Raw genomic sequence first — 23825 nt, 5'->3', positions numbered from 1 at the left:
TGCATGAGCTCAGGAGTTCGAGACTAGCCTAGGCAACGTGGTGAAACCATGTTTCTATAAAAAATAAAAAAGTTATCTAGGTATGGTGGCATGTGCCCGTAGTCTAATTCCTTGGGAGCCTGAGATCAAAGGATTGCTTGAGCCTGGGAGGTCAAGGCTGTGGTGAGCCATGATCGCACCACTGCACTCAAGCCTGGGCGACAGACTGTGTCCCTGTCTCAAAACAAACTGAAAAGGTATTAGTTCTTCCTTAATTTTTTTTTAAATGAATGAATGGAATATAAGTGAGAATCAAAACAAATGCATCATAAACTTCAATAAAAAAACTTTGTGGAAGCAATTGAAAGATTATTTTCATGTTTTGTTGAGTATTTTGTATTGTTTACTTTTATGATGAAAATACATAGTGCTTGGGTAATTAGAATATAGTCTACTAAATATTTCATATCTGGACTTATGATTTTTACCTGAAAATATTGAATTGTGTCGCAGTTGTAGTGAGATGCATGTCATTTAATCGTGTCCTATTCTGTTTTCTTTCTAAAAAGAAGTACAACTTTCCCACATAAACATAACTCTTTTGCTTTTCTAGTGAACCTAAAGAAAGATAGTGAAAATACACCTGTTAAAGGAGGAACTGTAGCGGATCTAGGTAAGCACCCCCCCCCCCAAAATATACAATGGTCTGTGCTTTCTCTCTTGAATATGTCATCTCCTTTGATAGTCTATTCTTTCTTTATTTTTATCTGTTTTTTAGAGACAAGGTCTTGTTCTGTTGGTAACCTGGAGTGCAGTGGTGTAATGTAGACCACCACAGCTTTAAACGTCTGGGCTCCAGTGATTTTCCCACCTTAGTCTTCCAAGTAGTTTGGATTGTAGGCACATACCACCATGCCCAGCTTGATACACTCCTTTTCTTTTTTTTTTCTTGAGACAGAATCTCGCTCTGTTGCCCAGGGTAGAGTGCAGTGGCACGACCTCGGCTCTCTGCGAACTCTGCCTCCTGGGTTTAAGCAATTCTCCTGCTTCAGCCTCCTGAGTAGCTGGGATTACAGGCACGCGCCACCACACCCAGCTAATTTTTGTATTTTTAGTAGAGATGGGGTTTCACCATGTTGATCAGGCCTGTCTCGAACTCCTGACCTCATGATCTGCCTGTCTCGGCCTCCCAAAGTGCTGGGATTACAGGCGTGAGCCGCCGTGACTGGCCGATACTCCTTTCTTAAGTGAGACTTGTGCTTAACCACTGCAGGATATTAGCTGTGGCTTACTCTTAGTGCCATTATGATTTGGGTAGCTACTGTTGTAGGAAAGTTAATTTCCTGTGATCCATTGTTGCCATTCTTAGTGATCTCCCCCTGTTGGAGCATATTTTTCTACAAACTAGCAAAGGTGGTAATATTATAATTGAATATGAATATGAGTTTTAACGAAATAGTTCTAATTAAAGTGCTTTTTCAAATGTCGCTGAAAGAATTGTTTTTGTAACATGCAAATTGATATTGTATTAGAACAAAAATCTGTGGAGTGTTAATACTTTGTAAGCCAAATTAAAGTTTCTAAGCAGTATGAAATGAGAATGACATCATCTTTTCCTAGTATTTCCAAGTCTTAGAGTACATTTTCACAAGTAAGGTGTAATTCTTGAGTGATTTTGCAGGAAAATAGAGAAAAGTATAATCACTTGTTCTCTTTAAAAATTAAATAGGGGTAGTTTTAAACATCTTTGTTCTGGAGAGTTGTGGATGAGACAATAGCCTTTATTTCTTTTATTCACTTGTAAAGGAGAACCTAATGTTTTCAGTATATACTAAATGTTTGACTTTATGGAATTTTAAACGTGAAAGGGATTTTCAAGATCTCCTTTTTTAGAAAATGAGATGTCAATTCTATCTTCTAATTAAGGAATTCTGTATTTGAATAAATTGCAGTCATTATTATTTTCTGAGATGGAGTCTCGGTCTGTTACCAAGGCTGGAGTGCAGTGGCACGATCTTGGCTCACTGCAACCTCCTCCTCCCGGGTTCAAGTGATTCTCCTGCCTCAGCCCCGAGTAGCTGGGACTACAGGCACGTGCCACCATGCCCAGCTAATTTTTGTATTATTAGTAGAGATGGGGTTTCACCAGGTTGGCCAGACTGATCTCGAACTCCTGACCTCAGGTGATCCACCCACCTCAGTCTCCCAAAGTGCTGGGATTACAGGTGTGAGCTTTCGCGCTAGGCAATTACAATTACTATTGATGGCAGATATGAGTGGGTATTTTGGATAGTGATCCATCAACTGTAAATTTTTGTTCTCAGAGCTGTTGTATTTTGTTTTTTGTTTTGAGACGAAGTCTCGCTCTTGTCACCCAGGCTGGAGTGCAGTAGTGTGATCTCGGCTCATTGCAACCTCCACTTCCCAGGTTCAGGTGATTCTCCTACCTCAGCCTCCCAGCTAGCTGGGATTACAGGCACCTGCCACCATGCCTGGCTAATTTTTGTATTCTTAGTAGAGACAAGGTTTCACCATGTTGGCCAGGCTGATCTTGAAATTCTGACCTCAGGCGACTCACCCACCTCAGCCTCCCAAAGTGCTGGGATTACAGGCGTGAGCCACCGTGCCTGACCAGAGCTGTTGTTTTAACTGCTCTGTGTTCTGCCTTATATGCTACCTCGTCAAATATAGGTCTTTCATTCTTCAGGTCTCTGAAGGATTCAGTTGTTTGGTGTGGAGCATATTTTCTCACATCTGAAAGAAGGAAGAGAACATTTATTGAATATTACCATTTAGGGATCAGCTAATTTAGTATTATCAGACATATCTTTCCATTGAGTACCAAGACTACCTTGGGGAATGAAATTTGTCAGACTAAAAATGTGTAATTTGAGTAATGGGAGAGATTATTAAGTCAAACTAATAGTTTCTAGTAAGAGGTTGGTTATCCTATGGTTTACCATTGTCCAATGGACCAAGTGTTTGTTTTTGGCAGCCTTACCTAGATTTCTTTCTGTTAGTTACTTCCTAGATAAAAATAGTCACTATGCAGAGCTGCAGAACTCCTACTGGTAATTAATACAGTATTTTTTTCACATCCAGAATCGCCTATTCCTTGTTAGCAAGTATTTGTGACTAACTCACACATTAAGCCACCATGTCCATCTCTGGGTGGCATGAGTAGTTGTCAGATCTTGTTCTACATGTGTTTGCACTTCACTATTAAACTGTTGTGTTTTATTGGTGAGGAAATGGAGATTTAAATAAGTTCAGTAACCTCTTTCCAAATATTTTGCAGAACCCCGATTTCGGTCCTGGTCTGTCTTACGTTTCCTGCCAGTGCTTTGTATCACTGCACTTGGCTGTTGTGCTTTGTCTGTTTTGCTCAGCCTTTATGTGTTTTCATAGTGGCTTTCTGTTTTGTGAAGTCACCAAACCAATCCAACTGGAGGCCCTTTGATTTGGTTCTTTCCTTTTTGTGGAATAATTACCTTGTCTTTCTCATCTCTTAACATTTCAACTTAAAGGCCAACTTTTCAGAGATACCTCTTTACTTGCTCTGAAGTGTCCGCCTACCCACTTCCTCTCTAATATATTTATGTTTATTCTTTGTATAGCATTTTTCAAAATCTGATAAATTTCTGTTTATTTTTGCTATATCCCATACCAGCCACCAAAAGTGTTGGTATAATAGCTGTGAGCGACCACACCCTACCCCCTTTTTTTTTTTTTAAATGAGAGGTAAGATCTTGCTCTGTTGCCTAGGCTAGACTTGGACTCCTGGCCTTGAGTGATTCTCCCACTTCTGTCTCCAGAGTAGCTGGGACTGTAGATGTGCACTGCTGCACCCAGCATCCCATGTTCTTTTTGAACTTCATCATGCCTTACCTAGTGCCAGCTGTCACAGTAGTCATAAAAAGCTTAAATATTACAGGCATATAATAACGTAATTTGTTGTTCTTTAATACTACCTCTTTCCTATTCTGTATTGGCAGTTTTGCTTTTCACTGTAGAAATCAACTGTCTAGTTTATAAATTTTACCTGGGCTTTCTCTCATGCTGAGCCCTGTATCCTCAGAAGGCATTGTCTTACTAAGATTATTAAGGGATTGGTTATCACTTGTTTTTTTATTCATCATTCTTTACTCAATTCTTTTGGAACCCAAAAGTTGTTATTTTAGCAAAACCCAGGAGACAAGAATCATAATCAAGTCCTGTATCTGTTACTAAGATCATGACTATGATATTAGCTCAAGTAGTAATTAAATTCCCTACTGTTTGAAATTTTTAATGATCTTTGCTTTGAATTTCTAATTACGTCTGTGATTCTGTGTAAAATTCTAATTTAGTGAATTATTCAGAGTGATTTTGCTTTTATAATGCTCTATTTCATTCCTTTTCTTTGTCCAGTATCAGTTCTTACACCATTAATTTTCCAAATAACCCAAAGAACATTTACCTGTTTCGAAAATGAATTGTGTGTTTTGGTTTTGCAGATGAGCAGGATGAAGAAACAGTCACAGCAGGAGGAAAGGTAACATTCAGTTAAGCCTGTTGTGAGAGAGCTTCTCTAAGGGTCCTGTGTACCGAACAGTAGAAGCACTGAATTGTACGTAGCCCAATTTTTGGACTATGAGGCCCTTCTGGTTTTTAAATTTTTCTTTTTTCTTTTTTTTTTTTTTTAGTTTTCCCCCCAAGGAAAACAAATACAGCATAAGAACCATTTCTGGAAGGTGTTTTTGTTAGTTTTTTGTTTTGAGACAGGCTGTCAGCTCACCGTAACCTTGACCTCCTGGGCTCAGGTGATCCCTCTCCCACCTCAGCCTCCCGAGTAGCTGAGACTACTTGTGTGCACCACTACACCCAACTAATTTTTTTATTTTTTGTAGAGATGGAGTTTTTCTATGTTGCCCAGGCTGGTTGCGAACAGCTGGGCTCAAGCAGTCTGCCTGCCTCAGCCTCCCAAAGTGATGGGATTTCAGGTGACAACCACTGCACTTGGCAAAATACTTGACTTTCTTGGACCCCAAGATTTTACTTAGAGGAAATTTTCATCCTCCCTGCTAGTGTCCCTGATGTGCTATGATTTGAAAAAACAAAAATAAAAGTTACTTAGTCAAAGAGCCACTTATTAATGAACATTACTTGTGCAAAAAGATATTATTTAAAGTAAATAGTGACTGGCACCTATAACCTCAGCATTTTGGAAAGCTGAGATGGGAGGATTTCTTGAGGTTAGGAATTCTATGCTGGCGTGAGCCAAAATTCTGCCACTGTGCTCTAGCCTGGGCGACAGTGCAAGACACTCTGTCTTTTTTTAATGTAAAGTGTTGAGTGCAGTGGCTATGTATGTAATCCTAGTTCTTTGAGAGGCCAGGTGGGAGAATCACTTTTAGCCCAGGAGTTGAAAACCAGCCAGCACAACATGGGGATACCCTGCGTCTCCAAAAACTTAAAAAATTAGCTTGGTGTGGTGACATCTGCCTGTGGTCCCAGCTAAAAAGGAAAGTCAAATTCCTTCATTTTAATGCCAAAGATAAGAGGATTTGAAGCCATGTACCAGTCGTTTATATAGCTTAAAAGGATTAAAGGTATTGTCTCTAAAGCAGTCTCCCAGAATGTCATCCTCCTTATTGTTTTCTGATTGAGGTCATTACAACTTATACTGTTGTCCTTCATTAATTGCAATGCCAGCCTCTTCCTGTTTTTTCTGAGTAAGGAAAATATTTTGTGTCCTAAATGATTTGTAAAGTCTATGCCACAAAAATGTATTAACTAAAGCCATAATAAAAAGAGGTCAGCCTTGAGAATATTTTTTGCTAGCTTCTGTGATTTGGGAAATAAAATTTGTTACCCTTGTCATCGTTATTATCACGTTTGTATTCGATATCATTTAAGTAATAACTAGAGTCCTTGGTGTTTTCAGCTTTAAATTTATTCCTTTTTACTATTCTTATAGAAACTGTTAAGTTTATAGGTAGTACACTAGATCGTCATTTCAGATACTGAACAGGAAATTTAGGTTGAATTAAGTTAAAGGTAGAAATTAAATTTTGGAACCATTGTAAAAGAAAACTGATTTAAAATTTGGGTTTTTGCTTATTTTATTTTTTTGAGACAGGGTCTTGCCTAGGCTGGAGTGCTGTGCAGTGGTGGAAACACAGCTCACTGCAGCCTTGACCTCCTATGCTCAAGCAGTCCTCCTGACTTCAGTCTCTCAAGTAGCTGGGACTGCAGGCATGCACCACTATGTCCAGCTAATTTCTAAATTTTTAGTAGAGACAAAGTCTGACTGTGTTGCCCAGGCTGGTCCTGATCTTTTGGTCTCAAGTGATCCTCCTGCCTCAGTCTCCCAAGTGTTGGAATTACAGGTGTGAGACACCTTGCCCAGCCCATAATTTGTTTTTTTAATAGAAAACAATTTCATAAGGTTACAAATAATAAAATCACCACAGAGAGAAAATTGGAGAACATTTCAGTATCAAAAAACGTATTTAAAATACGTTTAAATGTATGCGATAAGAATGTATATCAAGTAAACATTTACTTTAGATTAAGTAAAACTGGGCAAGGAAGAAGCAAGCTGTTATGGAATGAGATCTAGGTTATGAGTTATTTATTTAGTCTGAAGTCCTGTGCATTGAAACAGACTTTCTTCAATCAACTTGTTAATCTTATTATGAGAGACCTACCTTCTCTGCATTGGTTCCCTCATTATCATAAATGAGCAACAAAACCTTATCTGTCAGCTGGCTACCTTGTACCTTAAACCTTAAATACTGTGAAAGGTTGTTTTTACTTGAAATTTGTTTTCGGATATCTGATTGAATCAGGGAGCTTCATTTTATTTAACCTAACAACTAAAGTGTGAGAGATGTTATATATAGATACATATGTATGGATGGATGGATGGATGGATGGATGGATGGATGGATGGATGGATGGATGGATGGATGGATGGATGGATGGATGGATGGATGGATGGATGGATGGATGGATGGATGGATGGATGGATGGATGGATGGATGGATGGATGGATGGATGGATGGATGGATGGATGGATGGATGGATGGATGGATGGATGGATGGATGGATGGATGGATGGATGGATGGATGGATGGATGGATGGATGGATGGATGGATGGATGGATGGATGGATGGATGGATGGATGGATGGATGGATGGATGGATGGATGGATGGATGGATGGATGGATGGATGGATGGATGGATGGATGGATGGATGGATGGATGGATGGATGGATGGATGGATGGATGGATGGATGGATGGATGGATGGATGGATGGATGGATGGATGGATGGATGGATGGATGGATGGATGGATGGATGGATGGATGGATGGATGGATGGATGGATGGATGGATGGATGGATGGATGGATGGATGGATGGATGGATGGATGGATGGATGGATGGATGGATGGATGGATGGATGGATGGATGGATGGATGGATGGATGGATGGATGGATGGATGGATGGATGGATGGATGGATGGATGGATGGATGGATGGATGGATGGATGGATGGATGGATGGATGGATGGATGGATGGATGGATGGATGGATGGATGGATGGATGGATGGATGGATGGATGGATGGATGGATGGATGGATGGATGGATGGATGGATGGATGGATGGATGGATGGATGGATGGATGGATGGATGGATGGATGGATGGATGGATGGATGGATGGATGGATGGATGGATGGATGGATGGATGGATGGATGGATGGATGGATGGATGGATGGATGGATGGATGGATGGATGGATGGATGGATGGATGGATGGATGGATGGATGGATGGATGGATGGATGGATGGATGGATGGATGGATGGATGGATGGATGGATGGATGGATGGATGGATGGATGGATGGATGGATGGATGGATGGATGGATGGATGGATGGATGGATGGATGGATGGATGGATGGATGGATGGATGGATGGATGGATGGATGGATGGATGGATGGATGGATGGATGGATGGATGGATGGATGGATGGATGGATGGATGGATGGATGGATGGATGGATGGATGGATGGATGGATGGATGGATGGATGGATGGATGGATGGATGGATGGATGGATGGATGGATGGATGGATGGATGGATGGATGGATGGATGGATGGATGGATGGATGGATGGATGGATGGATGGATGGATGGATGGATGGATGGATGGATGGATGGATGGATGGATGGATGGATGGATGGATGGATGGATGGATGGATGGATGGATGGATGGATGGATGGATGGATGGATGGATGGATGGATGGATGGATGGATGGATGGATGGATGGATGGATGGATGGATGGATGGATGGATGGATGGATGGATGGATGGATGGATGGATGGATGGATGGATGGATGGATGGATGGATGGATGGATGGATGGATGGATGGATGGATGGATGGATGGATGGATGGATGGATGGATGGATGGATGGATGGATGGATGGATGGATGGATGGATGGATGGATGGATGGATGGATGGATGGATGGATGGATGGATGGATGGATGGATGGATGGATGGATGGATGGATGGATGGATGGATGGATGGATGGATGGATGGATGGATGGATGGATGGATGGATGGATGGATGGATGGATGGATGGATGGATGGATGGATGGATGGATGGATGGATGGATGGATGGATGGATGGATGGATGGATGGATGGATGGATGGATGGATGGATGGATGGATGGATGGATGGATGGATGGATGGATGGATGGATGGATGGATGGATGGATGGATGGATGGATGGATGGATGGATGGATGGATGGATGGATGGATGGATGGATGGATGGATGGATGGATGGATGGATGGATGGATGGATGGATGGATGGATGGATGGATGGATGGATGGATGGATGGATGGATGGATGGATGGATGGATGGATGGATGGATGGATGGATGGATGGATGGATGGATGGATGGATGGATGGATGGATGGATGGATGGATGGATGGATGGATGGATGGATGGATGGATGGATGGATGGATGGATGGATGGATGGATGGATGGATGGATGGATGGATGGATGGATGGATGGATGGATGGATGGATGGATGGATGGATGGATGGATGGATGGATGGATGGATGGATGGATGGATGGATGGATGGATGGATGGATGGATGGATGGATGGATGGATGGATGGATGGATGGATGGATGGATGGATGGATGGATGGATGGATGGATGGATGGATGGATGGATGGATGGATGGATGGATGGATGGATGGATGGATGGATGGATGGATGGATGGATGGATGGATGGATGGATGGATGGATGGATGGATGGATGGATGGATGGATGGATGGATGGATGGATGGATGGATGGATGGATGGATGGATGGATGGATGGATGGATGGATGGATGGATGGATGGATGGATGGATGGATGGATGGATGGATGGATGGATGGATGGATGGATGGATGGATGGATGGATGGATGGATGGATGGATGGATGGATGGATGGATGGATGGATGGATGGATGGATGGATGGATGGATGGATGGATGGATGGATGGATGGATGGATGGATGGATGGATGGATGGATGGATGGATGGATGGATGGATGGATGGATGGATGGATGGATGGATGGATGGATGGATGGATGGATGGATGGATGGATGGATGGATGGATGGATGGATGGATGGATGGATGGATGGATGGATGGATATCTGTAGTTCTTTCTTTCTTTCCACTTTGTCTTCTTTTCTGTAGGAAGATGAAGATCCTGCCAAAGGTGATCAGAGTCGATCAATTGACCCTGGGGAAGATAATGTGACAGAGCAGACTAATCACATTATTATTCCTAGTTATGCATCATGGTTTGATTATAACTGGTGAGTGACCACTTCATCTGTGAGCATGGTACTGAGCAGTACAAGAACTTTCCTTCAAATCAGGTTGTGCCTTTCTGCCCATGTTCCTCGTCAGAAATTACTGTCACCTTTGACGAAGGGAGATGGAAAGTGATTTTTATCTTTGGAATGTGTTTATGGGTTTTTTTTGTTTGTTTTTTTGTTGAGACAGAGTCTTGCTCTGTCACCCTGGCTGGAGTGCAGTGGTGTGATCTCAGCTCACTGCAGCCTCTCCCTCCCGGGTTCACGGATGTCTTTACATCACATCACTGCACTCTAGCCAGGGTGACAGAGCAAGACTCTGTCTCAACAACAACAAAACAAACAAAAAAACACAAACACATTCCAAAGATAAACAGAATTTTTTTTAAAGTGGGCTCTTCCTCACCTGTAACAATGAAAACATTGGGAGTTATATTAGAATTATGTAATTAGTTCCTTACGGTTATTCTTTTAGAAGTCATTATGTATATTTATATAGCATTAATTCATCTTAGAAATTGTTTTTCTAGAAGTTTGCAGGTAATTCATTGTATTTATAGTATTTTACTGTGCAAATCCAATTTAATTTAAATGTTACCAAATACTCAAAGAGTGAATAATTTGAGTTATATTCCCAGACCATCGATTTGCTCTTTGCCATGCAACCAATACTTACATGTTGCATATCTGGAAAGCCACTGAGAAACTTAAAATGTCATCAGGAAGATGACACTTGTATTAGCAGCAGAAACTTTTTGCTAGATATACAGTTGGTTCATTTTTATACCGTTAGGCCTGATCATTTTACCTGATCTTTGCTTATGACCTGTAACATTTCATAAAATTATTAGCATTTGTATATATTGTTAAAATGTACTTCTATGATATTATTAAAAGCAATTGATACTGAAAATTTTAAAAAATTAATTTATCTCCCCAGCACCTCCACCAAAACTAAAAACTAAAAAGTAATTTATCACAGTGTTTCTGAGGGCTGGACAAAGGCTCATTTATGTTAACAGCCTGAGAAGCTGAGACTTGCAAATTTATTGTCTATTCTGGTCATTTGTTTCATCAGTTTGTTGCCATGCCATGCCAGCTACTTTGTTATTGTCAACATTTTTCAAAGAATTCTTCGTATCTTGTGGCTTCTTATCTAGTTATGATGTATTACGTCAAAAAATAATAAAATGTATAGTTTTCAGTGTGTCGATAGTAGTTTTTTAGTTTGGTTATGGGAATAGGAAAACTACAGTAAGTATTGGGAGTAAGAAAGAGAAGGCTTTCCTTAACTTTCTTGTATGCTGTTAATACATAGAAACTAGTGTAAGCCAATTAATTTTGGCAAGCGGTACTGAGGTTTTGGATTTATCACTTTTACTTAGAATATTTAATGATTTTATTCTTTTAAAAAGAAGGCTCCTAAACCTTTTTTTTTTTCTTCTTCTTTTCAGTATTCATGTGATTGAACGGCGTGCTCTTCCTGAGTTCTTCAATGGAAAAAACAAATCCAAGACTCCAGAAATGTGAGGCCAGTGTTTTAGAAAACTTGTTTATTTGCCTGTGTGTGGTAGGGCCTCTTCAAGCATCCACCTGAGTTTCTTATTGCTGATTCTTGGAAGTTTGCAAATACTCCTTTCAGAACAGTGTTCATATCTCATTTGTATAGCATTCCATGGTACAAAGGAAATTGTATCTAGTTTTGTTTTCTGTTTTTTGGGGGTTTTTCTTTCGTGTTTTTTTGAGACAGGGTCTCACTCTGTTGCCCAGGCTGGTGTGCGGTGTCATGATCTTGGCTCACAGCAATCTCTGCCTTCTGGACTGAAAGGATCCTCCCACCTCAGCCTCTTCAGTAGCTGGGAGAACAGGCACATGTCACCACACCTGGCTGATATCTATCTGTCTGTCTGTCTGTCTGTCTATCTATCTATCTATCTATCTATCTATTTTTTGGCAGAGATGGGGGTTTCACCATGTTGCCTAGGGTATTCTTTTATTTCTAAACCTTGAACTGTATGGACATCAGCTCTTGGAGTTTAAGTTTGGATTTTAAACCAATTTTTACTATAATGAATTCAGGCTTATCCTCACAACTTACCCTTTTTTTTTTTTTTTTTTTTTTTTATTGAGATGGAGTCTCACTCTGTCGCTCAGACTTGGGGTACAATGTTGCAATCTTGGCTTGCTTCAGCCACCACCTCCTGGGTTCAAGCTATTCTCCTGCCTCAGCCTCCCAAGTAGCTGGGACTACGGGCATGCACCACCACACCTGGCTAATTTTTGTATTTTTAGTAGAGATGGGGTTTCACCATGTTGGCCAGACTGGTCTCGAACTCCTGACCTCAAGTGATCCACTTGCCTCGGCCTCTCAAAGTGCTAGGATTATAGGCATGAGCCACCACGCCCGGTCTGTCCTAACAACTTTCAGCTTGTGTGTGCATGTATGTTATGGATTGTTTCTATTCATCCAGGAGAAAATGAATCTTTATCTTCCTGATGCATGAGTGCTAATTAAAAGAGAGACATGGTGATATAGCTACATGTGAATTAAGCTTAATTACATAAAGGATTTTTGTGCTTTTGCATTGGAAATAGAGAAACTCTTATTGGAAGGAAGAAGTTTGGCAGAAAGTACTTTTTGTCTTTCCCTGATGATTCATCAGTATATACTTCTGGAACACTTGTCCCTATATATAAGTACACACCTTTCAGTACTGTAGATACGCTCCCATGTATTAATCAGGGTATAATCTGTTGATTTTTTTTTTTTTTTTTTTTTTGTGGCGGGGGGACAAAGTCATTCCGTCACACGGGCTGGAGTGCAGTGGCATGATCTTGGCTGCCTGAGTTTTGTTTTTCTTGTGTGCCAAGAACTGTTGCTAGGTCTCAAAGTCCTTAACACTCTTGTTATTAAGTACTGTATTTTGTGACAGAAGTCATTGGAATCTGCTGTAACAGAATCTCAGTCTCTCTCTCCATTTTCGTATGTTCTTTTCTGGATTTGGTCTCATGGATTCTACTTGTTGCCCAGCCATGATCTCCCTTAAAGAACTGCCACGAGAAGTTACATAGCTATTTTCAGAGCCAAATCCACGTGCCACATTTGAAATACAGAAGTGATAGGCAACAGAGGTTGAGAGCATAGATTGAAGAGCCACCACACTGGGTGCGATGAATTCTGGCTCCATCAATTACCAACCCTGTGGCTAGGACAAATTCTCTAACAACTCAGTGTTTGTTTCCTCACCCATAGATGGGATGATAGCAGACCCTACCTGCAATATGGAGCGATTATGAGGATTCAGTTGTCAGACATACATTGCTTATAACAGTGCCCTGCACACAGTAAAGTATAGATATGTGGTAGTGAGGCAGATAGCCTATGTAACCATGTGTTAGTTTCAAATTCTGCAGTTAACTACCACCATGACCAAGTTTGAATTTATGTTACTTCACATGAATGTCGTTACATTACTTGTTATTATACATTAGTAAACAGTTGTTTTGCATATTTGTGGTTCTAAATTCACTCATAACTTAATATGCAATATAATATCACCGTTTTTTTATGCTCTTGTCTTAATTTATTGTATTTCTAAGGAATCTGAAGATTTTTGAGTTTCTGAGTAACATTGTTTCTGAAAGGATACGTGTCCACCTTATGAATTTTGCCATTGCTTTTTAGATACTTGGCATATCGAAATTTTATGATTGACACGTATCGCCTAAACCCCCAAGAGTATTTAACTAGCACTGCTTGTCGGAGGAACTTGACTGGAGATGTGTGTGCTGTGATGAGGTAAAATGTTTGACTTTTTCTGAGACATTTAACTGTAGGAATTTACTTATGCTTTGCTGTCATATTAAACTGGTTGTTTCAACTGGGTAAAACACCTAATTTTAGTTGTGTCATTTAGGGGTGGATTATATTTTGTTTCCTTTCATTTCATTCAATTTATTTTATTTTTATTTTATTTTATTAATTTAATTTTATTGTCGAGATGGGATTTCATAATGTTGCCAAGGCTGGTCTCAATCTCCTGGCCTCAAGCAATTCTCCTGCCTCGGTCTCCTGAAGTATTGTGATTGCAGGCGTGAGCACTGTGTTCAGCATTAGAGGTTGAAAATTTAAAATATTTAATTTAGGCTGGGTGCAGTGGCTTACGCCTATATTCCCAGCACTTGGAGAAGCCAAGGTGGGCGGATCACCTGAGGTCAGGAGTTCGAGCCTGGCCAATATGGTGAAACCCCTTCTCTACTAAAAATATAAAAATTAGCCGAGCGTGGTGGCACATGACTGTAATCTTAGCTATTGGGGAGGCTGAGGCAGGAGAATTCAGGAGGCAGAGATTGCAGTGAGCTGAGATTGTCCCACTGCATTCCAGCCTGGGCGACAGAGCGAGATTGTGTCTCAAAAAAATAAAATAAGTAAGATAAATATTTAATTTAGTTTTCTAGATTTTACAGTTCACATTTTAATTTTTTTAGTCAAATCATAAAATAACCAGGGAAGGAGTAGATTCAGGTTGGGAGTGGATAAACTCTGCGCCCTAGCTCTGCCAAAAAAAAAACAAAAAAAAAACCCGCCAGGTACAGTGGCTCACACCTGTAATCCCAGCACTTTGGGAGGCCGAGGTGGGTGGATCACCAGAGGTCAGGAGTTCGAGACCAGCCTGGCCAACATGGTGAAAGCCTGTTTCTACTAAAAATACCAAACATTAGCTGGGCATGGTGACGGGCACCTGTACTCTCAGCTACTTGGGAGGCTGAGGCAGGAGAATCGCTTGAACCGAGGAGGCTGAGTAGGTTGCAGTGAGCTGAGATTGCACCATTGCACTCCAGCCTGAGAGACAGAGCGAGACTCTGTCAAGAAAAATGTGGATTTTTTCTATGTGTGTATTTGGTCTGTGTGTGGGTTCTTTTATTACCATGGACCTAAATGCGTATTTGTGCTCTCATTTCTGTGATTTAAATGATTAAACTTTGTAATAGGTTTGGGGGGTGCTGTGTTATCAACATTATTTGTGGCTTGTAGAAATTGTTCCCTACATAACAAACAAAATCTGTCAAGTAATTTGTGGTGTTTGATAGCCTGCTGAGCACATTTACTTGTTTTATTGTTTCTGTTTTTTAATGGTGTAATGATGATAATAAAGCACATGAAATTGATTCTTTAGATTTTAACTTTCCGAGCTTTATTCTTTAGGGTCCATGCCTTTTTAGAGCAGTGGGGACTCGTTAATTACCAAGTTGACCCGGAAAGTAGACCTATGGCAATGGGACCTCCTCCTACTCCTCATTTTAATGTATTAGCTGATACTCCCTCTGGGCTTGTGCCTCTGCATCTTCGATCACCTCAGGTAAATTAATGTTGACTTTTCATCAGACCTGAATAGTAACAAATGTCTGTTTATAGCATATCTATTTAGGAATGCTGTTGTTAGTGCTGTTTCTTTGATGCTTGTTTGTATGTGTGTTTTGGTGTACTGTAAATATTACAGTCCAAAAGAATATATAGTGTTTAAGTTAATGCTGTCCCACCAATCCCAAAACCCAATGCCTTAGTCTATCAAATTATTAATTTACTTTTATATGCATAACTCCCTTTATCCTTCTGTCATCAAAAAGACACACATAAGTAAGCAGATGATGCAAAATCTTCTTTCCCTTCCTTCAGTCTGTGTTCTAGAAACGTGAAGCAAAGAAATCTTTATAACTTGTCCTAAGATTTGTAAAGTGGACATCCATATATACATTATCAAACAGATTATGTCAGACAAATTCTGTATAGCATTAAGTTGGATTCACAGGAACCTAAGGTATAAATTTTGTTCCATTGTGAAATAGAATATAGTAATGAAAATTTGTTATCCTTTCTGGACTTAAGGGACACCAAAATGTAACTTGTATGTTGAATTTTTGTTAGAAGTATAGTGTAGAAGTGTGGGTATTTATTGTTTTTCGTAGGAAATCCACCAAGAGTGGCTTAAGTTCCAATATTAACCTTTTTTTTTTTTTTTTTTTTTTTTTTTTTTGGAGACAGAGTCTGTCTCTGCTCCCCAGGCTGGAGTGTAGTGGCATGATCTTGGCTCACTGCAATTTCCGCCTCCGGGTTATAAGCAATTCTACTGCCTCAGTCTCCTGAGTAGCTGGGATTATAGTCACATGCCACAACGCCCAGCTAATTTTTGTATTTTTAGTAGAGATGGGGTTTCACCATTTTGGTCAGGCTGGTCTTGAGCTCCTAACCTTGTGATCCGCCCGCCTCGGCCTCCCGAAGTGCTGGGATTACAGGCATGAGCCACCGCGCCCGGCCTAAACAAATTTTAAAAAACGTTTACCCTCTTGACTTTAAAGAGGCTAACTCAGCCGTTTATCATTTATTTGACTCAGGTTCCTGCTGCTCAACAGATGCTAAATTTTCCTGAGAAAAACAAGGAAAAACCAATTGATTTGCAGAACTTTGGTCTACGTACTGATATTTACTCCAAGAAAACATTAGCAAAGGTAAGGATTTTTTTTCTAATCACATGTAGGCTACAATCCAGCACATCTTAGTCCTTCTAAGATACATCTGATGAGCTTTCTACTCAAATCTGATGGTATTTTTAAAAACAATTATGATTTATCTTACCTTTTATATTCCCATATGACTTAGTAGATAGGTATTTTAAAAATAACACTATTAGAGAAATTCGATGGGAAAATGGAGAATTTGAAGAGAGAATTGGAATCTGTAAAAAGAATCATGAATATTTTAGAACTGAAAAGTATACTTGAAATTATTTGATAGGTTTAACAACAGACTGCATACAGCAGAAGACAGGTTAGTGAACTCAGAGACAAATTAGTAGATATATTGAAACTGAAGTACCAAGAGAAAAAGAAATTGGATTGAGGTAGGGAGGGGCCAGGACAGAGAGGAGAGTGGAAAAGATACGTGAGATACAGTTCAGGCTGGACATGGTGGCTCACACCTGTAATTTCAGCACTTTGGGAGGCCAAGGCAGGAGGATCCCTTGAGCTCTGGAGTTTGAGACCAGCCTGGACAATATAGCAAGACTGTGTGTCTCTATTATTAGAAGAAGAAAAAGAAAAAAGAATGATAGAGTCCAAAGAATTAATGTTTGTCATTAGAGACCCATAAGAGAACGAATGAAGGAGGAGTGATACTTGAATATATAATGGCCAAAAAGATGTTGGAACAAATTAAAAGATACCAACTCAAAAAACAAGAAAGACAGAGCCAGGCCAGGCTCAACACTTTGGGAGACCAGGGCAGTAGGGTTGCCTGAGGCCAGGAGTTCAAGAGAAGCCTTGCCTCTACTGAAAAACACACACAAAAAGAACAGATCCAGATTTATATATAGAGAAAATCACACTCGGGTACTTTATGCTTAATCTCTTAAAAACTAACATCTTAAAAGCAGACATGGAGGGTGGGGATAAGGGTAGAGAAGAACATACTAAATTCAAAAGAATAATAATAAAACCGATAGCTGACTTTTCAACAAAAATGATTAAAGCCAAAGGACAAATACAATAACATTTTTAAATTGTAAAAGAAAAAATATCTCTCTGGAATTCTGTATCCAGTAGATACTACTTTCAAAATTGAACGTGAAATAAAGACGTTTGTAGGCATTCTTAATGTAGAAAAGTTATCACTAGCACACAGTCTAAGAAAAGTAAAGGAATGTCTTCAGCATAAAGGATAATGATCCCAGATGAAAGCACATGACTCCATGAAGGAATAAGGAGCAGAGAAAAGGGTAATCTATGTGGTTAAATATAAAGTAATACAGATAGTTTAAACAATAATATTTGGGATTTATAATGGTAGAAATTATAAGAATGGCAGAAAGGCAGAAGGAGATTAAATTGAATAAATTGTTAAAAAGTTTACATTATTTGGAAACATGACAAAAGTCCTGATTTGGGGTAAACTATAATTTGACACAACATTTTGGGACCTGACTGGATCTAATGGAAGAATAAAGAGTGCTAGAAAAAAGGTCAACATGTGAGTCAGTATAAAAGACATCTTCTGGCCAGACACGGTGGCTCACGCCTGTTTTTGTTAATATAAAATTCAGATCCAAGAAAAACTAACCTATGGTTACAGAAAGTATATACTAGTCTATACTTACTTCTGTAAGTATATACTTTTGTGAGTGTATATACTTCTGTAAGACTAGTATATACTTTAGTGAGTGTATACTTCTGTAAGTATAGATTAGTATATACTTTTGTGTAAAAGACTAGTATATACTTTTGTGAGTGGCTATCAATTTGAGGTTTAAAGGAGGGAGCCTTTTGGGTTTTGATTTGAGTATTATTACATTGTCATATAAGTTAAATTGTATCAAGTTTTATACTAATTTGTGTATTTTATTGTATATGTATCATACCTTCAGAAATACAAAAGAATTTTTTTTTTTTGAGACTGAGTTTGCCCTTTTCTCCCAGGCTGGAATGAAGTGGGGCGATCTTGGCTCACTGCAACCTCCACCTCTGTGGTTCAAGTGATTTTCCTGCCTCAGCCTCCCAAATAGCTGGGATTACAGGTGTGTGCCACCACACCTGGCTAATTTTTATATTTTTAGTAGAGACAGGGTGTCTCCATGTTGACTAGGCTGGTCTCGAACTCCTGACCTCAGGTTATCCACCCACCTTGGGCACCCAGTGTGCTCAGATTACAGGCGTGAGCCTCTGGGCCTGGGCTTTTTTTTTTTGGAGACAGAGTCTCGCTCTGTTGCGCAAGCTGGAGTGCAGTGGTGCAGTCTCAACTCCCTGCAACCTGTGCCTCCTGTGTTCAACCGTTTCTCCTGCCTCAGTCTCACAAGTAGCTGGGACTACAGGCACGTGCCACCACGCCCAGCTAATTTTTGTATTTTTAGTAGAGATGGGGTTTCACCATGTTGGTCAGGCTGGTCTCAAACTCCTGACCTCAGGTGATCCTCCTGCTTCAGCCTCCCAAAGTCCTAGGATTACAGGCATGAGCCACCACACCCAGCTTTTTTGTATTTGTATTTGTATTTTTTTAAAGAGAGGACATCTCACTGTGTTGTCCTGGTTGGTCTTGAACTCCTGAGCTCCAGTGATCCACCTTTTTTGACCTTCCAGAGTGCTAGGAATACAAACATGAGCCACCAGGCCCAGCCTAATAAAAAAAAAAATTTTTTTTTAATCATATGGAAGCTTCAGCAATCATTTTGTGGGCTCTGATGAGGCTTATGTTGTAGAGCCAGTTGTTATCAAGAGAGGAAACAGGCTGGGCATGGTGAAACCCCGTCTCTACTAAAAAAAAAAAAAATACAAAAACTAGCCAGACATGGTGGCGGGCGCCTGTAATTCCAGCTACTCAGGAGGCTGAAGCTCAAGAGTTGCTTGAACCCAGGAGGAAGAGGTTGCAGTGAGCTGAGATCACGCTAGTGCACTCCAGCCTGGGTGACAGAGCAAGATTCCATCTTTAAAAAAAAAAAAAAAAAAGAAGAGGAAGAAACATTGACTTAAGTCTGTGGGGCAGAAAAAATTCTTTCTACACTTTGTGGCTGAGAAGTGGAGAGATGGTTGTTGAGGACCTTCCCTATAAATAAATGTCTGGGTCTAGGTTGTAGAGATCTTCCTTATGTTTGCTCAGGTTTTGTTTCTTCAGAATTTAGATTAGATGTTAATGAATTTTGTTCTTCTTGGTGCTCCAAATCTGATTGGTGATTACCTCTGATTTTGGTTTTTTAAAAGAACCTTTGGTTATCTTAAAGTAATCCTTGGGGATCTCAGCTGTATATTCTGTGTTATAGATACAGGCATCTTTTCTTTCTCACAAAGCCATACTGTAGGAGTTTAATTATTAATTCTGCAATGCTTAGGTCAACTGTTTTTATTCTTTAGTTAAAAGACTACTTATTTTTGATGCATTATTTGTTTTTTCTTTTTTTTTTTTTTTTTTTTTTGAGACAGAGTCTCGCGCTGTCACCCAGGCTGGAGTGCAGTGGCCGGATCTCAGCTCACTGCAAGCTCCGCCTCCCGGGTTCACGCCATTCTCCTGCCTCAGCCTCCCGAGTAGCTGGGACTACAGGCGTCCGCCACCTCGGCCAGCTAGTTTTTTGTATTTTTTAGTAGAGACGGGGTTTCACCGTGTTATGGTCTCGATCTCCTGACCTCGTGATCCGCCCGTCTCGGCCTCCCAAAGTGCTGGGATTACAGGCTTGGGCCACCGCGCCCGGCCCTGTTTTTTCTTTTTGCAAGTGAACAGGGTGTGTCAGAATGCTGTGAATTGAATGCCCCAGAGATGTAGCAAATCAGGGTTTAATTTTGTTGTTGTTGTTTTATTTTTGTTTTTTCTTTCTTCCTTCATACAGAATTTAATTTTTTCATGCAGTGTGTAGCACTATTGCACTAAGAGATTTAATTATCTAAACTGAGAAACTATTGACATATACAGGAAAATCACGGATTGTAGAAATGTTTATTTATTAAATGGTAATCTCTCAAAATAGAGTTTTGAGAGAGGGAAATACGTTAGAATGTATATTTTGAATTAGTAATGTTTATAGCTGCATGATAATATCAGCTATACTACAAGTCTCCTGAAGATGAGTGAATGCAGCAGGGTATGCAGATCAAGAAATAAAAATTAATCGATTAAATTGTAGTTTTTACACAAGCCAGTCTCACTTTTCTTATACTCACATTGTCACATGAATCATAAACTATAAGGGACTCACATGGAAAAGGTGATTTTGAGTTTATGGACTCACTTGGAGGTTCTTTTATATTTGAGAGGTGTTTTAAAATGAGATAGTATAGACTTACTGCAGTTGGAATCAAGAACCTGTCAGTGTTTTATGTCTGTAGTACATCTGATCCTTGAATCCTGGAAGAAGTACTGTCTTTTTTTTTTTTTTTTTTTTTTTGAGACGGAGTCTCGCTCTGTCCCCGGGCTGGAGTGCAGTGGCCGGATCTCAGCTCACTGCAAGCTCCGCCTCCCGGGTTTACGCCATTCTCCTGCTTCAGCCTCCCGAGTAGCTGGGACTACAGGCGCCTGCCACGTCGCCCGGCTAGCTTTTTGTATTTTTTTTAGTAGAGACGGGGTTTCACCCTGTTAGCCAGGATGGTCTCGATCTCCTGACCTCGTGATCCGCCCGTCTCGGCCTCCCAAAGTGCTGGGATTACAGGCTTGAGCCACCGCGCCCGGCCAGTACTGTCTTTAAGTTATTACCAAGATGTGTGTTATGTTTGTGTATTACAGCTGATTTATGGTATGCAGTAAATTAATATGCCTTTTTAGCTTGCTAAAGATACTGTTAAGTATCAAAATAATAGAAATAACATATCCAAATAGTTATGGGTCCTTGTTTGACAGCAGGAAGTCTTTTTTGGTTTTTGTTTTTGTGTTTTTTTGAGATGGAGTCTCGCTCTGTTGCCAAGGCTGGAGTGCAGTGGCGCGATCTTGGCTCACTGCAACCTCTGCCTCCTGGGTTCTCCTGCCTCAGTCACCGGAGCAGCTGGGACTATAGGCAAGAGCCACCACACCCGACTAATTTTTGTATTTTTAGTAGAGATGGGGTTTCATGGTGTTGGCCTGGCTGGTCTAGAACTCTGACCTCAAGTGATCCACCCACCTTGCCCTCCCAAATGCTGGGATTACAGGCGTGAGCCACTGTGGCCAGCCAGTCTTTGAAATAAGCCAGCATTTCTTTTAGAAGTTTAGGCTCCTTAAAGTGTTTTATTCCTGTTAGTCAAAGACTTACGTTGATAGTTTGTATAGCACAGTCACCTGAGCGTGGAAAGTAATTCTACTGAGCTCCATATTCAACTTTAAAAATGAGCAAAAAATTTCTGATTTTGTTTCCTTAGAGTAAAGGTGCTAGTGCTGGAAGAGAATGGACTGAACAGGAGACCCTTCTACTCCTGGAGGTAAGCAGATTAATGCATATGGGATGTGTGCTAAGATTCTGTGACTAGCATTTTATTCTGTTTTGTTTTATTTGGAGGCAGGGTCTTGCTCTGTCACCCAGGCTGGAGTGCAGTGGCCTGATCATGGCTCAGTGCAGCCTCTACCTCCCAGGCTCAGGCGATCCTCTTACCTTTAGTCCTGAATAGCTGGGACTACAGGCATGTGCCACCATGCCTGGCTAATTTTTGTATTTTTTGTAGCAGTGGGCTTTCACCATGTTGTCCAGCTGGTCTCAAACTCCTGGACTCAAGTAATCCTTCCACCTTGGCCTCCCAAAGTTCTGGAACTAAGGCATGAACCACTGTGCCTGGCCTGTGACTAGCATTTTAAATTCACCTTTAGTATTCTGTTTTAAAAAGTGTCCACTGGAGCTCAAAACTCAATCACACATGTGTTTTCCTTTAGAACAGCCATCATGCTTTGATAGTTGATACTTAAATCCTTTTCTGTATCTCCCATTGATAGTACAGAATTTTAAAACCGTGGAGTTAGATATTTAGACGATTAAATTGATAATTTTTATAGATTCATCGAGGATGTTTAAGTGAAGCTAATTCATAATTGTCACACACTCACAACAAAATAAGTTGTGAGTGTGTGACAATTAGGAATAAAGTGACTACTAAGACAATTGGTTTCATTGCCTGGATTTATGCTAAGATGTTGCCGCTCCTTTTGCACCATGAATGCAGATGTCGACATAATGAAAAAGACAGTAGTAGTGCCTTAGTATTATCAAGGAAATTGTTTGACATCACAGTCCTAAAAGAGCCTGGTGCCCTCTGGGTTCCCAGACCACGTAGAGTGGACTTGGTGACATTTTGGTTGCTGTACTGCTTTGATTTGGTTTTTCAGGTTGTTCCAATTGTTGTAATTACTGTAGAAGTATCCTTGGTGCATCAAACTATTTTCATTTCTTTTTTGCATTCCTCTTTTACTTTTTCTTGCTGTTTTCTCCTTCTCCCCCAAACCTTGTCTTTCTCTGTTGTGATCAAAATCAAAACGATCCCTAGTTGTGTGTTCTTTTGCCTCTACTTTAATATGTTCTCATATGCCCATTCAGTATCAGTGATATGCAGAGAGCTTTGCTGACTCACTTTTTTCTTATTTATTTAACTATCTTTCCTATGGTACTGACTGACTCACTTTTAATTTCAGGACTATTTTGTATAGCCATATCTACTAGATTTTAATATTAATTAAAATGAATCGTGTTTTCAGTACTTGTGGGTGACTGTAAACACACTTCTGTATTGCTATTTTGGAATCTTTGGGCTCTGGAGAGAAAGTAAGTTATATAACAATGACTAGGACAACAATTGTTCTTTTTCATGCTGCACATTGACGCTGAAACTTTTCTCCTTTTTCACATTTAAGATTAGTAGGTAGTAAAAGTGAGGTAAGAATAACTGAACTACTGTTTAAAGACATCCGGTGGGGTGGCTCACGCCTGTAATCCCAGCACTTTGGGAGGTCAAGGCGGGCGAATCACGAGGTCAGGAGATCGAGACCATCCTGGCTAACACAGTGAAACTCCGTCTCTACTAAAAATACAAAAAATTAGCCAGGCGTGGTGGCAGGCGCCTGTAGTCTCAGCTACTTGGGAGGCTGAGGCAGGAGAATGGCGTGAACCCGGGAGGCGGAGCTTGCAGTGAGCAGAGATCACGCCACTGCACTGCAGCCTGGGCAACGAAGCGAGACTCCGTCTCAAAAAAAAATAAAAAACAAAACATCCAAGAAAACCACAGTATTCTTACACAATAGTGCATTTTCTCTCTTGCAGGTGGAATCTGTGCAGTGTTTGATTTTTCTTTTAAACTTGCAATTCAGTCAACAGTAATTGTTTGCGATTACACAAAGAGAAATAAAAGACTTCTCCACATCAGTGTTTACCTCTAACATCTTCCATTTATATAGTTTATTTAGAGATACTCAATAGCTTAAGAATATGAAGTCACATGAGTATTTTTAAATGGATTTATAATCAAAT

General features: G+C 40.3%; 1 protein-coding gene across 3 annotated transcripts in view; it reads left to right on the top strand.

Moving 5' to 3' along the window:
• The window catches only part of SMARCC1 (SWI/SNF related, matrix associated, actin dependent regulator of chromatin subfamily c member 1), a 197754-nt gene that overhangs the window by 88113 nt on the left and 85816 nt on the right, over nucleotides 1-23825 (top strand). For all 3 annotated transcript variants that reach the window (XM_028844071.2, XM_015131071.3, XM_077992467.1), the window contains 8 exons: nucleotides 593-652; nucleotides 4476-4513; nucleotides 9752-9873; nucleotides 11328-11399; nucleotides 13559-13672; nucleotides 15080-15233; nucleotides 16267-16380; nucleotides 21736-21795. In XM_028844071.2, coding sequence (XP_028699904.2) covers nucleotides 593-652; nucleotides 4476-4513; nucleotides 9752-9873; nucleotides 11328-11399; nucleotides 13559-13672; nucleotides 15080-15233; nucleotides 16267-16380; nucleotides 21736-21795 — 734 coding nt within the window. The remainder of the gene's footprint in view (nucleotides 1-592; nucleotides 653-4475; nucleotides 4514-9751; nucleotides 9874-11327; nucleotides 11400-13558; nucleotides 13673-15079; nucleotides 15234-16266; nucleotides 16381-21735; nucleotides 21796-23825) is intronic.

Source organism: Macaca mulatta, chromosome 2 (genome assembly GCF_049350105.2).
Source record: "Macaca mulatta isolate MMU2019108-1 chromosome 2, T2T-MMU8v2.0, whole genome shotgun sequence".
Classification (NCBI taxonomy): Eukaryota; Metazoa; Chordata; class Mammalia; order Primates; family Cercopithecidae; genus Macaca; species Macaca mulatta.
The sequence above is the reverse complement of the archived record's forward strand: the minus strand, read 5'-3'. Positions and strand labels throughout refer to the sequence as shown.